General features: G+C 37.5%; 1 protein-coding gene across 1 annotated transcript in view; it reads left to right on the top strand.

Moving 5' to 3' along the window:
- Positions 1–18,061, top strand: part of IBTK (inhibitor of Bruton agammaglobulinemia tyrosine kinase) — a 112,871-nt gene that overhangs the window by 79,008 nt on the left and 15,802 nt on the right. The window contains 1 exon segment of the mRNA XM_006892158.1: positions 16,760–16,927. Coding sequence (XP_006892220.1) covers positions 16,760–16,927 — 168 coding nt within the window.

Genomic DNA, 18,061 nt, shown 5'->3' with positions numbered 1-18,061 from the left:
CACCACCACCATTTCCGTGCTCTCCTCCACCAAGTCGTCAGACTGCAATTTGAAGTAGGCATCACTAATCACCCCCTTTACAAATGGAGAAGGGGTTTTGAGAATAGTGAACAGACCTTCTATAGATCTAAACCGTTTTTGGCAGCAGTAGTCAAGAAATCAAAAGATGTGGTGTATTGAAGAGATATCTTTTTGTTGTTGTTAAGTGTTGTCAAGTTGTAGACAATTCAAAGTGACCCAATGAATGAAAGACCTGAACACTTGTATAACTTTCACCATTTCTCTAAGTTCATAGTTTCTAGAGGCAAGCTATTTTGGAAGTTGATGCCATTCATGCTTCCAAGCTTGTTTTAAGCTCAACCAAACACAATCCACCATGAGTAACCATTATCACTTTTGTCACTTCAGTGTTATAGAATTTAGCATCACAGCAACCATGAGTTACCTCTGTATAGGCAGAGCAGTGATATATTAAATTTGAAGAGGGTTTGACTGAAAACAACCAAAATCAGGCCTGAGTGCCACAGATTAAAATCTCCAACCTTTGGTTTGATAGCATAGCTTTCTATCCACTAGGCCCACAGAGATCTCTCTATTTCTCACAAGTATTCTATGAACAAAAGGTCAAGTCCTTGCCCATCCTACACCATACGCACAATCTGAGAGACATGCTCAAGCGCATTACTACAGATACCTTATCAATCCATTGTGTTGATGGTCTTCTTTTCTTCTCTGACCTATCCAAGGAAATCTTCACTGAAAGCGAGATGTTTTCCCTTATCAAGCCCTTCACCTCGTGTGGCTCCGTGGCACTGCCACCATCCTCCCCACCCCCACCCCGGGGTTCCACAGCTCTTGGCATCTGCAGCTGCCAGCCATGCAGAGGCTCTGTCACACTGGCCGCAGCATCCACTGCTTGAGGACCTGTGGGCGCTGGCCATGATGGCCCCATGGGGTCGCAGCAGTGTGGGCTCGGGCGGGTAGCAGGCAGAAGTGTGACTCACCTATGTTTTTTTCAAGAATCTTTGTACTCTTTTTTTTTAATCTTTGTACTCTTGATGTTGAGCTTCAGTCCATATTGATGACCAGCAACCAACTGCTTGGCTGTTTGGGTATATATAAGTTGCATGGTCTGTTTATTTAAGAATAAGTTTATTCTGTGGCATTGTGGAGGCTCAGTCGTACCAGCTGCTGGGCCTGGTTTCTGGTGTGGATCCCTGGGGTCTGACCACGGACATCCCATGGAGCTGCGGAGGCAGTGTGGGATCAGCAGTGTGGTGCTGAGAGCCATGGGTCTCAACCATTCTTTTTTGAGAATCTTTGTCCTCTTGATGTTGAGTCTCGATCCATATTGAAGACCAGTAGTCAACTATTTAATTGTTCAATTATTGATAAACTGAGGACTTTGGAGGGCCATGGTGGCCCATTTCTTGCTGCTCTTCCAGCTCCTTGTTTTCTCCACCGATGCCATCTTGGTTCTTCGTGCTCTGTGTTTCTAAAAGCTTTAAGATAATATTCCCTTTTTACTTTTAATATTGAATTCCTTGACATGTATCAGGATTTCTAATTATGAAGTCATTAAAGAAGTAGATTGTTAACTGACATGTAATTTGAACCCACTGGCTCTCTGAGAGAAAGATGCAGATCTTCTGAACTTGCAGAATTGGCTGTTCTGCAGTCAACACCAGACCTTGTTCTGACTGATAATAAGCTTCTTTGTTGGATTTTTTCCCCCAAAACACTTAAACATGCTCATGGAAAACCTATACCTAGATAAAGTAGTTGTGCAAACAGAGCAGGGAAACACTATGTGGTTTAAAAATGGGAAAGGTATGTTGTCAGGGTTGTATCCTTTCTCCATACCTATTCAGTCTCTCTGCTGAGCAAATTATTCAAGAAGCTAGACTGGGATAATTGGGATGGGAGTGTCAGAGACAGTGCGATTGGCACAGGACAGAGCGGAGTTTAGGGCTGTTGTACATAGGGTCGCTATGAGTCGCAGGCGACTCGACGGCACATAACAACAACAGCAGACTCTGAGAAGGGGGGGAGTATGACATCAGGATTAGAGGAGGACTAATCAATAACCTTTGTTATGCAGATGACAGAACTATGCTTGCTTAAAGTGAGGAAGACTTGAAACATTTACTGGAGAAGATCAAACACTGCAGCTTTCAATATTTGTTGCATTTCAAAGTCGGAAAACTAAACTAGATGGAAAAATGGCAGCTTCTTAACACTAGTTAAGTTAGACCACTAGTTGTTGTTATGTGCCATTGAGTCGCCTGTGATTCATAGCAACCCTGTGTACAACAGCCCTAAACACTGCTCTATCCTGTGCCAGTCTTACTGTCTTTGACACACCTACACCCATTACCCCAGTCACTGAATCAATCCGTCTCATCGAGGGTCTTCCTCTCTTGTGCTGTTCATCCACTCTCCCAAGCATGACATTCCTCTACAAGGACTGGTCCCTTCTTGCAACATGTCCAAAATAGGTCAGATGAAGCTTCAGAATCCTTCTCTCCAAGAAGCAGCTTGGTCTCACCCTCTCTAGGCTGAACTTGTTTGTTTTCCTAACAGTCCATGGTATATTCAACACTCTTCTCCAGCATCATAGCTCAAAGGCATCCATTTTCTATCATCCCTAGTCATTCTCCAGCTCTCTGATGCATAGCAAGTAATTGCCAAGACAATGGCCTGCATCAGGCACACCTTAGTCTCCACACTGACATCATTTCCCTTCAGTACAAAGAAGTACAAAGTAAAGTATTAGAATGAAATGGGCAAAGAGCTGGAGACAGAAAATCACAGGGGCCTAACTCACACAACATTTCTTAACCTGAAGGAACTGAGGAACAAAATCAAGCTTCAAGTTGCAATACGATGCTTTGGGCACAATAATAAATGATCCAGGAAACATTAAAACAAGATGGAAAGAGTATACAGTCATTGTACCAAAAAGAGTTGGCAGACACAGAAGAATTTGATGAAACAACATGAGCAAGGAAAGATGATGAAGGAAGAAGTTCAAGCTGTTCTGAAAGAATTGGCAAAAAACAAGACCCCAGGAATTGATGGTGTACCAATTGACATATTTCAACAAACAGACACTGCCCTGGATGAACTCACCAGGTTAGGCCAAAAAAATCTGGAGGACAATCATCTATCCAACTGACTTGAAGAGATCTGTATTTGTTCCCATTCCAAAGGAAGGTGACCCACAGAGTGTGAAAATTATTTAACAATATCATTGATATCACATACAACTAAGATTCTACTGAAGATTATCCAAAAATGTAGACTACTAGAGCTCCCTCCAGTGTAATTTTTGTTGTTAGGTGCCATTGAGTAGACTACAACTTATAGCAACTCTGTAAACAAAAGATTTTTTAAAAATTATTATTAATTTCAATGAACCTTTACAGAGACTTTGGATTTCCATTCATTCATTGTTACACTTTTCTCCCCGCTCAACCCCCCAACCACAGTTTGCTCTTCTCTTTGAAAAAAAAATTCCTTCATTGGTTTACAATCCCCCTTGAGTTGATTTTTGTATATGGAGTGAGGTGTGGATCGTGCTTAATTCTTCTGCAGGTAGTTTTCCAATTTTGCCAACACCATTTGTTAAAAAGGCTGTCGTTTTCCCACTTAACTAATTTCATCTCCTTGTCAAAAATCTGTTGACCATAAGTAGAAGGGCTGATTTTCGGGTTCTCAATTCTATTCCATTGCTCTTTGTGTCTGTCATTGTACCAGTACCATGCTGTCTTAACTATAGTCCACGGCAGTAGGATTTCAAATCAGGGAATGAGATGCCTCCTACCTTTTTCTATTTTTAAGGAGTGCTTTCCTTATTTGGGGCTGCTTTTCATCCAAATGAAACTGGAGATTGCCTTTTACATCTCGTTGAAGAATGGGATTGATACTTGTATTGGGATTGGGTTGAACATGTAAATTGCCTTTGGTAGTATTGCCATTTTCACAATATTGAGTCCTCTTATCCATGAGTAAGGGATCTTTTTGTTCCTTGTAGTAATGTTTTGCAATTTTCTTTGACTAGATCCTTTGTGCTTCTGGTTAGATTTGCTCCCAAATATAAACAAAAGATCTTAACCATGTTCTATCCTGTGCCATGCTCACACTTCCTGACACAAAGGAACCTATTGTGGCAGTCACTGCATCAATCCATCTGGACAAAGGTCTTCCTCTCCTTCGCTGACCCTTCTCAGTATCATGTCCTCCTCCAAGAAATAACCCCTTCTAGCAATATGCCCAAAGTATGTGAGGCGAAGCTTCATCATTCTTGCCTCCAAAGAGCACTCAGGCTGCAGGTGCTCCAGGATATATTTGTTTGTTCTTTTGGCCATCTGTGGAATGTTCAGTGCTCTTCTCCAACAGCACAGATCAAAGGCATCAATTCTTCTGTTATCATTGCCCAGCAATCAGATGCATAGCAAGTGATCAGAAAGAATATGCCAGAATAAAACATACCTTAGTCCTCAAACTGACATAATACTCCTCAGTAATTTGCAGAAGTTCCTAATTGCAGACTTTCCCAGTGCAATACATCTGATTTTCTTATTGCTAATAAGAGTGTTCATTGTGAATCCAAGCAAGATGAAGTTGTTGACATTCTCAGTCTCATCTCCATCCGTCATGATGATGCCTGTTGGTCCAGTGGTAAGAGTCTTTGTTTTCTTGTCATTGAGATACAATCCATACTAAATGCTACATTCCTTGATCTTCTGCTACAAATTTTTCAAGTCCTCCTCACTTTCAGCAAGCAAGGTTATATCATCTGCATAACTCAAAATATTGATTATTCTCCCTTCAACTCTGATGTCACATTCCTTTTCATAGAATCCAGCTTCTCAAATAATTTGCTCAGCATAAGGATTAATAGGTATGGTGAAAGAATACAACCCTGACATTCTCTTGTCTTAATTTTAATAGTGGCTCATAAATTTGAGTAATAGTCATATTAACTGCTCATACTTATTTATAGATGTATTAATATTCTACAATTTATCATTCTTTTTTTTCATTTTTTTATTTTATTTTATTATTTTTATGTGCGTGTACCGTCAAATCAGATCTGACTGGTACAGGAGGAGATTGCCCCTCCTTCCCCGGCAGAGCATCTGGTGGATTGGAACCGTGCACCTTTGGGATTGTAGTTGCAGCTTCTTGCCACTAGGCCACCAGAGCTCCCCTCAATTTATCATTCTTGTTCTAGTAGACAATACTCTCTTCATTTGTCATAGTAAGCAATAGATATTCTTATTCAGAATAGCTAATACCAATTTCAGCTTGGTGAAAAGGGCTTTCAATAGGAATCGAAGGTTATAGATTCATCTCAATGTTAAGAAAACAAAAGTTCTCACCGTTGGGCTGATAGCCATTACCATGATGTACTTAGAAACATTGAGACTGTCAGTGACTTTATCTTACTTAGATCTACAGTCAGTATACTTGATCCCATCAGTCAGGAGATGTACTGGGAAACTCTGTAGTCAAATTATTGAGAAGTAACCAAATAAGGATGACAGAAGACTTGATGCCTTTGAACTGTGGTATTGGAGAAGTATGCTGAGTATCTGAAGGACTGCCAAAAGAACAAATAGATAAGTCTTGGTGAAAGTGCAGCCAGAGTGCTTTTTGGAGGCAAAAATGATGAAGTTATGTTTCATATACTTCAGGCATGTTTGTAGGAGAAGTTATTGCTTGGAGAGCAACATCATGCTTGGGAAGGTGGGGGGTGGTGGCAAATGAGAGTCAGACCTTCAACCAAATGGGTTGATGTGGTGATGACGGCAATAGAGTTGAGGGATCCAGAGATTGTGAAGATGGCATAGAATAGCACAGTGTTTAGATTTGTTGTTCATAGCATCACTTTGAGTTGTTCTCATCTCAAGGGGTACCTAACACCACCACCACTGCATCATGTGGGAGGAGATTGTTCATCTTTCTCCTGCGGAGCAGCTAGTGAATTCATATTGCTTGTCTTTGGATTGACAGTGCAACTCCTTACCACTCAGCCATCAGATTTTCCCAGCAAGTCTTTTGTTAGTACAAGGCTTTTATTGTGTCCTCTAGTTGTGTAAGGGAGTTCTGGTGGCCTTAGGAGTTGGGATTTGTGCTGCTAACCCAAAAGTAATGCTTCACTGGCAGTTTCTTTATACTTGTGGCTCCACAGGAGAAATACGGTGAGTTTCCTTGTGTAATTTATAGCCTCCAAAAGCTTGTAGGAGTGTCACTTGTGAATCAATTTTAATTAGTTGAGTATTTGAGTTTTAAAACAGACCCCTTTGTTTAAGATAATATTGGGTGTTTAATTTATTGTTGGTTGCATCCTCTCTCTGTCTCCCCCCTTCCTAAACCTGGTAACCATGCCAGGAATGATTCTGTGTAAACTTTTCCTTAGCTTTTAATAATAGCCCTTTAATAGCCCTTCTGTGACTGATTTATGTTGCTTAACATAAGTTCTTCTAGATTCATTTATGTCATGCTGTACTTCTTGAGTTCTTTTTCAGTCTTTAGTTTTGCATGATACTCTGTTGTGTGATTGTACCATAGTTTCCTTAACCGTTCATCTGTTGATGAGCATTTTGATTATTTCCTTCCCTTTGCTATTGTAAATAATGCAGAGAATATGAATGTACATGTATCTATTTGTGTCATATCTCTTATTTCTTTAGAATATATGTTCCTAGTAGTAGGATTGTAGGATCAGGTGATACTTCATTCCCAGCTTTCTAAGAAAGTACCAAACTGCTTTCCATAGTAATTGCATTTTTTACATTCCTACGAGCAGTTTCTGAGAGCTCTAACCTCTATACATCCATGCTAATGTTGTTTGCTGGTTTGTTTGGGTTTGTTTTTTGTTTTTTTAAATTTTGCTACTATTGCCATGTGAGATGATAATATCTTTGTTGTTTTGACTTATATCTCTCTAATAGTTTGGTATCCACTTCCTAAACAACATGCCTCTAGAAACTCTATGAGCTTTTGTAAATGTTGATAGTTAAAGAAAGGCTTCAGGTGTTTTATTCGTAGGGTCACTATGAGTTAGGTGAAATTATTTCTTTGAAAGGGACATCATTCTTGGAAAGATGCAAGGTCATCGAAAGATAAGAAGACCCCCAATGAAATAGCTTGGCACGGTGACTTTAACAGTGGGCCCTAGGATGTTAGAGATTATGAGGATGGCACATGCTAGGGCTTGGTTCAGGTTGGGTGTTCATAGGTTTGCTTTGAGCCGTACATGACTCAGTGTCACCTAACAACAATATTAGAGATTTTTGCAATCTTGTTTTCAATGATACATAAAAAGCTTTAATCATAACATTAAGGACTAGTATACTTAGCTTCTATAAAATCAAGAGTCTATCTTTATTAGAAGACGTTATTAAGAGAGTAGAAAGTCAGCCCATTGAGTGGAAGATAGATGGTACTGAGTGCTTGGAAAGATAGGGAGCAATAAACCACATACATGCTAGTGTGAGTGTAAATTGTTTAGCCACTGTAGAAAGCGCATTGACATTATTTATGACAACTGAAGATACCTATACCCTAGTAAACACTCAGCATAAGTATGTGCACAAGGCATCATTATTTGCAATAGCCAAAAAATGGAGATCAAACTATGTCTATCAGCATTGTCCCTTTTTTTAAAAAAAAAAAATTTCAGTAGAATTAATTTTCTTACATTGGACAGAGAAAATGGGCAGAAAAACTAGAATGTAAAAGAAAATACATCCGTGTATTTGGATACTGTGGATCTGTAACATTTCCAGGAGTTTATGTCTAACCCTCTCCATTTCCATTTAGTAGCCTGAAATGTTACTTTTGATCATATTTGTGTAATGAAGATATAAGCCATGGTTAAGAGTACTATACTGGTACTCTAGCAACTGAAATTGGGCCTTGGCTTTGGGGCAAGGAGCAGCAGAGTTCTCATTGGTGTCAGCTGCAAGGCTTCCTGTGAGGCTGCTGCAACCCAAGCACAGCTTAGTCCTGTAGCTGAGGGGAGCTGTTCCCTATACAAGCCCAGATCCAGTGGGAAGCCAGGCTGCAAAGTGGTGCATGTGTGGGCACACAGTGCTCCAGCTCCAGTATTAGCCCTCGAGGGGTCCCTAGGCAGCCAGTTGGACCTGTCTCTTTTGAAGGATGTGAAACCTCTCTTTTCTTGTGCTCACCCCATAGTATCTGGGTGGGTTGGAGATTCAGATTGTCTCAGCCTGGTAGCCAACCAGTCAGGTAGAATGCATGCAGCTGGGTGCCCTCTCAGGTTGGGGTTCGTTGACCTGTATCATCCTGGGGAAGCTTGTTGCTAGGGTTGGAAAAATGGTATCTTTCTGTATTGCAGAAAATGTTTTATAAAGCTGGGAAAAAATCCTGCTGAAGAGAAGGGTTGACTTAGACACTTGTGAGGGTTTGCACCTAAAAATCAAACCTTTATGTCAAATGTACCAAGATAAGGCCTTAACAAGAAATCTTTCAGACAGAAAAAATTTAAAAGAATATTAGTTCCATTAACATTTAAATGTATTGATATATTTATGAAGATAATACACAAGGGTTACATGGTATGCAAAAACCAGATAAGGTCTATTATTTGAATAAAATATGGGAAATGGGTAAATTGTAATTTAGTGTTATAATAAAGTATTATATATTTGTAAAAGAGAATGAATCCTTGGTTCATTACAGCGATATGGATAAATCTCACCAATATAATAATAAGTCAGTCAGCAAAAATTATTAAAATCTTCTCGGTATCCATGCTTAAGAATTCATTTAAAGGTAAATTTTTATTTTTACAGTCATGTATTTTATATTCTGTATTATATGTGTTGTTCTTTATTTTTATTATGTCTTAAAGTTATGATTAGATGTTCTCTGTGCCTGTATTGAAAGTATTGTGGTTATAGTAAGAATTTTCACACTCCCAGTTTTAGAATTGTAGTCCTGCTACATGCATTTGAGTAAGGCAGCCTAAAGTATAAAAGATAACTGGCTCCATTAGAACAAAGTTCTAACTGGTTAGATTTTAAAATCTAATGTGAAAATTCCAAGTATATGTGGAACCTAGCCACTTTTTTATTATCAAATATTTTACTTGGAGAAATAAAACATTTCTCATAAGTTATCTTGAGTACAGGAATGCACAGTCCTGTTGTTTGTGGCATGGCTTGATAGATGAATATGAATTCTTGTAGACTCAATTCAATGTTAACCTGGAATTTATACTTTTTAAAAATTAAGCATATCTCTATAACATTAAATAATTTTAGTTCTTTAACTTTTAAAAGAAAAACTGTTTATTCATAAAATTTCAGAGCTGCTGCTTTAGCTGAATAACAAAATCTTGGTTAATTTTTAAGCGGATTAAAATCTAAATGCTTCTATAAAGTTTCTCAGGCTACTAAGATGGAAAAAAACAGGAACTTATAAGAGAAGGGTAGACTTGTGGTAAGTCAAACACTTTTTCAAATCATGGCATGAGGTTTGGAAAGAATAATGGAACTAACTTAAAGAAATGTGCATAATATGTTTTTATGGGTAAGCACTGTACATAATTCATGAACATGTGAGTTTAAGCAATTTTGTAAGTTCTTTTACCTACTTATGTTTATTCTTAAGAAGATGTTAGCCTCCTTAGTAACATTTTGAAAAAGAACTTTTCAGAGTATATATCATTGTTTTCAAAGTTTCTAAATTACGAGTAGAATAAGTCTTGAGGTTTATGGTTTTCATGTAATAGCTGTGAAGTTTCTGTATATAGGGCAGTGAATAACTTAATAGAAAAAATCCATCAGATTTTCTGGCAATGATATTTGACAAGAGTGTTCCTCCATTACTAACCATACACTATTCTTTACAGCATAGTTATCTTATCTGCTATTAGTCACCTTCAGATAGACCTTTGTTTTCAAGGAGGAAGGAATTGGTGAAGAAATGGAGAGTGGCATATTAACATATTATGTGTGTGTGTGTGTGTGTGTGTGTGTGTGTGTGTGTGTGTGTGTGTGTGTGTGTGTATTGATTGCTTTCAAGTCAGGACTCTGTCCAATTGTTAACAGTTATCAGAGTTCATAGAGCTTCCAGAGGCATATTACTTAGGAATTGCAATGTATAGCGACCCTATGTACAACAACTCTGAACCCTTCCCTCTCCTGAGGCAGTCTCACTGACTCCGACACACCAACCCCTATTTCCCCAGTTACTGTAGCAATCCAATTTATCCGGGATCTCCCTCTCCTGCACTGTCCGTCCACCCTTCCAAGCATGATGTTCTTCACCAAGGACCGATCTCTCCTAGCCACGTGCCCAAAATAAGTGAGGTGGAGCTTCAAAATCCTAGCCTCCAAGGAAAGACTTGGCTTCACCCTCTCCAAGACAGACCTATTTGTTTTCTTGGCAGTCCATAGTATGTTCAAGACTCTTCTCCAGCACCACAACTCGAAGGCATCTATTTGTCTTCTGTCATCCTCCATTCTTGTCCAACTCTCTGAAGTAAAACAAGTAATTGAAAAGACCATGGCCTTGATTAGATACACCTTTTTGTATCTTGTCTGATATCATTGCCCTTCAGCACTCTGGAAAAGTCCATGACTGCAGATTTTCCCAATGCAATTCATCTTTTGTTTTCCTGACTGCTAGTGTTAAGAGTATTGATTCTGGATCTGAGCAAACTGTAATTGTTAAAAACCTCAATCACTTCTCCATCTAATATGGTGCTGGCAGTTGGCCTACTGGTGAGAATCTTTGTCTTCTTGATATTGAGCTTCAATCCATATTGCAAACTACAGTCCTTGACCTTTTGCAGCAAGTGCTTCGGGTCCTCCTCAATTTCAGCAAGCAAAGTTGTGTCATCTTCATATCATAGGTTGTTAATGAGTCTTTCTCCAGTCCTGAGCCACACTCCTCCTCATGAGGCCCCGCGTCCCAAATGATCTGTTCTGCATACACATTGAAAAGGTACGGGGCAGGATGCATCCCTGATGCACTCCTTTCCTGATTTTGTACCATGCAGTGTTTCCTTGCTCCATTCTGAGGACTGCTTCTTGGTCCAAGTACAGGTTTCATATAAGCATGATCAGTTGCTCTAAGATTCCCATTTTCCTCAAAGTTAGCCACAGTTTATTGTTATCTACACAGTCAAATGCCTTTGCATAGTTAATGCAACACATATAGACATTCCTCTGGTACTTTCTGCTTTCTGCCAAGATCCATCTAACATAGTCAGTAATGTTCCTAGTGCCACGACCTCTTCTAAACCCAGCTTGTATTTCTGGTAGTTCTCTGTCAATGTACTGTTCAAGTCTTCTGGATAATCTTCAGGATTTTGCTAGTGTGTGATATTAATAATACTGTTTGATAATTTCCACCCTCTGTTGGGTCAATGGGAATAAATATGGTTCTCTACCAGTCTGTTGGCCAAGTAGTTGTCCTCCAGATTTCTTGGCACAATTTGCTGAGAACGTGCAGGGCAACATCTGTTTGCTGAAATAAGTCAATTGGCATTCCATCAATTTCTGGGGCTTTCTTTCTTGCCAAGTCCTTTATAGCATCCTGCACTTCTTTCTCCATTACCATTGCCTCATGCTCATATATTGTTTGTTGAAATTCTTTTGTGTCAGCAATTTTTTTTTTTTTACAGTGACTCTTTATATTCCTTCCATCTGCTTTTAATGCTTCTTGAATCATTCAATACTCTGCCCATAACATTCTTAAGCATTTCAAGTCGTGGCTTGAACTTATTCTTTAGTTTTTTCAGCTTAAGAAATGCTGTGTGAGTTTGGCCCTTTTGATTTTCTGACTCCAGCTCCTTGAAAATTTCATTATAATATTTTGCCTAGTCTTCCCAAGCAGCTCTTTGAAATCTTCTGTTCTGCTCCATAACTTCTTGATTTCTTCCCTTTGCTTTGGCTTCTTGGTGCTGTAGTACAATATTCAGAGTCTCTTCTGACATCCATTTTGGTCTTGTCTTCCTCCTGTCTTTGTAATTACCTTTTGCATTATTCCTGGATGATTTTCTTGATATCCTCCCATAGCTCATCTGGTCTTTAGTGTTCAAACCTATTCTTGAGTTGGTTTTTAAATTCATGGGAGATAGACTCAGGGTCAAATTTTGATTCCTGTGTGTGTGATTTAACCTTCTTTAGTTTTAATTTGAACTTACATATGAGCAGTAGATGGTCTGTTCCACCATCAGCACCTGGCCTAGTTTTTACTGCTAATATTGACCTTCTCCAGCAGTTCCTTCCACAGGTGTAATCAGTCTGATTCCTGTGCATTCCATCAGGTGAAATCCATGTGTATAGCCTGCATTATGTTTCTTATATATTTTTATATTTTCTATAAAAATAAGAATGCACTTACACAAAACAAAATTTAAATACTTATATATAAGATATACATATAAAATATATACATATATACACACACATATATATACATATACATATACATATATACATATATAAGATATACATATCTTACATATAAGTATTTAAATTTTGTTTTGTGTAAGTGCATTCTTGTTTTTATAGAAAATTTTTATATTGGAGTAAAAATCAGGCTGATTGTTTTTGGAGAAACATGTTGGCATGAATATCTTATTAGGCCACATCTCTAACTCATAGTTATGAAGAACATTTCTCTCATTTAAGAATTTCACTTAAAAATGGATTTTAAATATACTCACATCAGTAAAGTTTAGTGATTGGCCTGCATTCCATAGCTTGTCTGCATTTGGTAAAAGTGTTTTTTGTTATGTACTGTCAAGTTGGAACTGACCCATACCTGAGCCTCCACTGGGTTTTCCAAGGTAGTAACCCACACAGGAGGAGATTCCCCGTGTTTCTCCAGTGGAACAGCTGGTGGATTTTAAACTTCATATCATTGGATTGACAGTGCAGTTGCTTACCACCACCAAGCCACCAGAGCTTCCTTAAGTGTTTAGAACAGTTAATCTTTCTCTGCCTCAGTTTCCTTACCTATAAGATGTTCCTTAAGAACATTTTGAAGATTAAAGTGAGTTAATACAGTAAATACATTTAAAATAGCACCTCTTACTATGGAGCTCTGGTGGCCTAGTGGCAAGAAGCTTCGCTGCAGTCCTGAATGCACAGAGTATGAGGCCACCAGCTGCTCTGTGGGAGAAGGATGGTCAGTCTCCTTCTCTTGTGATCAACTGCCTCTGAAAATGTGACGGAAGGTCAGCTATGGGTTGCTTATGACTCTACGGTACACAACATTATTATTTCCAAAGTAAACTCTAACTTAATATGTAATGATTTTGTATGAGTTTGGGTACCATATATTAAGATTAGGTAGTCATAAGTGGTGTTTCTATTTGTATCTTAAACATTTTAATCTGGTAGTAAATCATATTCTGAATTCCTTTGGATTCTCTTTTCTCTCATTGGTTATTTGATGTTTTGCTTAATTTCTAAATATTTGTAATTTTCCTAGATATCACATTGTTACTGATTTCTAGTATTAATAAGTGTTTTCACAGGCCTACTTTATATGATTTTAGTCCTTGAAAGTAATAGAGATTATTTGTATTGTGTGTCTTGATAAATGTTCAATGTATATTTGGAAAATGAATTTTTATTTTATAAATTTGTGGTACAATTTTTTTACTAAGTGTCTGTTTTATTTAAGTACTGGAAAGTGATGTTTTGTTTTGATCTAATTTTTCTCCTTGCTGAGAGAACAGTGTTGAAGATCTTACATATTGCCAGATTTGTCTGTATTTCTTTTTAATTCTGGAAATTTTGTTTCTTTTAACTTGAAGCTATGGTTTTATATGCTTATGCATGAATGATTGCTACATATTTCTGATACATTAACCTTTTAAAAGGACAAATTGTCAGGGTTTTTCTCTGGTAGAAAACTATCACAAAGTTTATTTTCATGTCCCTACAGACATTTGATACATTGATGCTAAAAATCCATGGTTTCTCTTTATCTATTTAGCCTTTGTTGTTCGGATTTTTTAAAATTTGTGTCTTTTACATAGTGGACACAGGTGTGTGCTTTTGTTTATTTAAATCTGTTGCAATCTTTGTCTTAGAATACATAATGAGTTTATAAGGGGCTTTGGTGGCCTAGTTGGTAGGGAGTTGTGTTGCCAACTCGAAGGCATGTGGTTTGAATCTGTCATCTGCTGCACAGGAGAAAGATGGGCAGTCTCCTCCGCTGCAATTTCATGAAGGGTCAGTTTTGTGTTAGTCCCTACTCTGCTGTGATGAGATGAAAGAAAAATGTATTTAAATTTAATATAAATATTGGTATGGTTTAGTTTAATTCTCTCGTTTTACTAATTGTGTTTCCCATCTGTCTTTTGTTCTACTATTTCATCTTTCTTTAGGGGAAGAGATTTTTTTGGAATATTTTTATATTCAATATAGTTCAGTATTTAAGAGTTTTTAATACTAAAATATTCTATGACGATAGTCTTGTGATTAAGGTTTTTAATGTAATACTGGATTTTTTTTTATCAGATGTGAAAGAATCAAAATTATATTGGGGGGAAAAAAAGGCAAGCAGTAGACTGACACCATAGGTGATACAGATGTTGAAATCATCAGGCACTGATCCTAGGATAAGGGAGCCCTCGTAGAGTAGCTTGTAAGGCACGTTGCACTGCTGACTCAAAGACCTAGTCTGTCTGATGGTTCAGAGAAGCTGGTCTCCTCCCATGTTAACTAGCATTTACTCTGACAGTGCATGAGATATCAGAATAATTATGTTTGTTCCACATGGTAAAGATAAATACACCTGGAATAAACAAAGAATAGGGATGTTCATAGAACCTAAAATCAGATTTTTTAAAAAAATTTTTATTTGTTATTCTATTGTTTGTTCATTTCTTTCTGAAAATTTGTGTTTTCATTTTAATCTTTTATTCTTTTAACTGGAGAACTTCCTTTAGCATTTTTCTAGTACAGGATTGCTCTTAATTTGAGGTTGTATGAGAATGTCTATTTAACATTTGTTTTGCAAAGATATTTTTGTTGAATGTAGAATTTACCTTTTTTTCAAATTGTGATTTTAACGCAAGTTTGGGTTTTCATTCACTCGTTATTGCACATTTTCCTTCCTCCTCCGCTCCCTCTCTCAGTCCACTTTGCAATGTATCTCTTTTGTTCCTTTTAGATAGTCCTTCCCCTTATCTGCTCCAATGCTGTGTTTACCAGCTATCCACTCTCTTCCCATTTTCCCCTAAAGCTCCCCATGTCAGTCCTATTTTGTAACAGCTGTTTTAAACTTTGTGACTGAGACAACTTAACTAAGCAACATGTCCTCCAGGCTCACCCATCTTGTGTAGTGTTTTACAAGTTACTTGTTTTCACTGCTGTTAATATTATATTGTGTATCACAGTTTTTCTATCCATTCATTTATTGATGGGCAATTGGACTGCTTTCACCTCTTTTCCAGCCATTGTGAATAATACAGCAGTAAGGGATGAGAACTTGCTCTGTGCCCCAGTCCTAGTGCTGCTGGGGGTTTCACCTGGTGGAGCTCACCTGGAGGGGAGCTCCTCTGCGTCTTTCCCTTCCTTTCTGGTCCCACGGCAGCAAAGTTCTCCTGATCTTTGCTTTTAATGGTTTGCCTTAGATGTGTTATGCTTAGATGTGGTTGTCTTTGTGTTTGTATTCTTCAGGGTTCCCTATAATTGCTATATCTCTAAATTATCTTTGTCATCAAATTTGGAACATAATTGCCATTGTTTCTTTAGTTTGTTTGTTTTGGCTTTTTCCTCCCTTCTTCCCTCTCTCCCTCCCTCCTTTTTTTCCTCCCTCCCTCTTTCTCTCCCTCCCTGGATATTCATTACACATATGGTAGATTTTTTTTTAATATTATTTAAAAATATTTTTCTGGCTTTTGTTCAGTGACTGTAATCTCTTCTTAAATCCATACAAGTGAATTTTGCTTTTTTGAAAATTCTTAAATTTTTTACTTTTTAAGACATTTTTTCCTTCTATTGAAATTCCTTATTCTTTAGTTCATTCTGAGTATATTTATCTTTACTACATCACGTGTTATGCATCAGAGAGTTGGACAATGACTAATGAGGATAGATGGAGATGATGCCTTTGAGCTGTGGTGCTGGAGAAGTGTATTGAGTGTACCATGGACTGCTAGGAAAACAAACAGATTCGTCCTAGAAAGGGTTAAACCGGTGGCTCCTTGGAGGCAAGGATTCTGAGGCTCCCTCTAACATACTTCGGACATGTTGTAAGGAGGGACCGGTCTTTGGAGAGGGACATCATGCTTGGGAGGGTGGAGGAACAGCGCAGGAAGGGAGGGCCCTCTATGAGATGGATTGATTCAGTGACTGGGGTAATCAGGATGGGAATATCAGAGACACTGTGATTCGCACAGGACGGAGCAGAGTTTAGGGCTGTTGTACATTAGGGTCGCTAGGCAGGTAACAACAACAGCATGGTGCAAACATTGTCTTTCTAGTGTCAGTTCCTGATGATTTCCACATCCATAGCATCCACAGTGTGAGTCTCCTCTCTTGGTTGCTGGTTTTTCACAACATGGTTTTGATTAGTTTATATCTGACATCGAAAATTCTGGATCATATTGAAAGCCATGTTCCCAAAAGTAACATTGTAGAATTTTTAGTATTCATTCTCTCCATTTTCTACATCCATTTGAGACTTTGACCAGTCACCTTGAGGCGAGAGTGAAAAATATATTCAATGTTATCTTTGCTTTATTTTGCAGGACATCTTCTCAACATTCAGTTTTATCCAAGTCATTCCGGGATTTTTCATTAGAAGAAAAAAAGTCTGTTACTAGCCTTAGTTCAGATCATGCCAAAAAAGTTTGTTTTCAAGGAATTGAAAATTCCCAACCTCCAAAAGTCATAAGGTAATACAAATTTTCTACTGTGTTCTATGGATTTTTCTGTGTTCTGGAATATTTTTAAATTTATGATACAGATATGTATGTAGTATTTTACATTCAAAATTAACCTGTCTTTTCTTTCATCATTTAATTTTTTAAAGTAATTTCTGAAATATAATAAACTAATATATAAAGTATTTAATTTGATATTCTGGCATATTTATATAATAATGAAATTTAATATCCTGAGCATGTATAATCTGAAAAGTTTCCTCCTGCTATTTTGTAGTCTATTTCTTCTTCTTCGTTCACTCTATACGAGTCTGCTTTCTGTCAATATAAATTAATTTGTATAGTTTAGACTTAAAATTTTAATGGATTCATATAGTATGTACACTTTTTTTGATCTGTATTCTTCTACTCCACATAATTATTTCATCCATGTCATTATGTATAGTGATAGTTTAATCCCTTTTATTGCTGACCAGACTGCATTGTATAGAATTTGTCTATATTTATCCATGCATCAGGCCTTTGCACTGTTTTCCCGCTCTTTCTCTGGCCATTTTTTTTAAAATTTTTTAATGTTTTGCATATAATTATATGCATTGTGTTTTGTACATGATTATACAATCATTCATAAATGTGTTTCATTTATGTACCTTGCATTTTGTACATTCATATAGATTACATTATGTGTAAGTAATTACCGTTGATTTATGCCTATTATCACCTTATATTTTCAAGTTCCCATTAAACATTTCACTATCTCTCCCCACCAGCCTTTGCTTTTCCAGACTTTTTCCTCTTCCCATTTTTCTTCTTCTCTACTCCCCTTCCACTTCCTCTTTTGAGCATTTATACACATCTTGCTCAGTTATCGTCTGGTTTTCAAAATAGTATGGTCTTAAACAGTATTTGTCCTTATGCAACTGAGATATTTCACTCAGCATGATGCACTGTAGACTCGTCTGTGATACATAGTATTTTATTAAGTCAGTGTTTCTTAGTGCTTCATAGCATTCCACTATGTGAATATAGCACAGTTTCTCAACCCATTAGTTTGTTGATGGGCATTTGGGTTGTTTCCATTTTTCTGGTATTATGAATAATGCTACTATGAACATAGGTGTACATATCTCCATTCACGTCTTTGTTCTGATTTCCTTGGGATATATT

This window comes from Elephantulus edwardii, unplaced genomic scaffold (assembly GCF_000299155.1).
Source record: "Elephantulus edwardii isolate Elephantulus edwardi_28Jun2011 unplaced genomic scaffold, EleEdw1.0 scaffold00111, whole genome shotgun sequence".
In the NCBI taxonomy this organism is placed as follows: Eukaryota; Metazoa; Chordata; class Mammalia; order Macroscelidea; family Macroscelididae; genus Elephantulus; species Elephantulus edwardii.
Note: the sequence above shows the minus strand (reverse complement) of the source record. Positions and strands in the feature narration are given on the sequence as shown.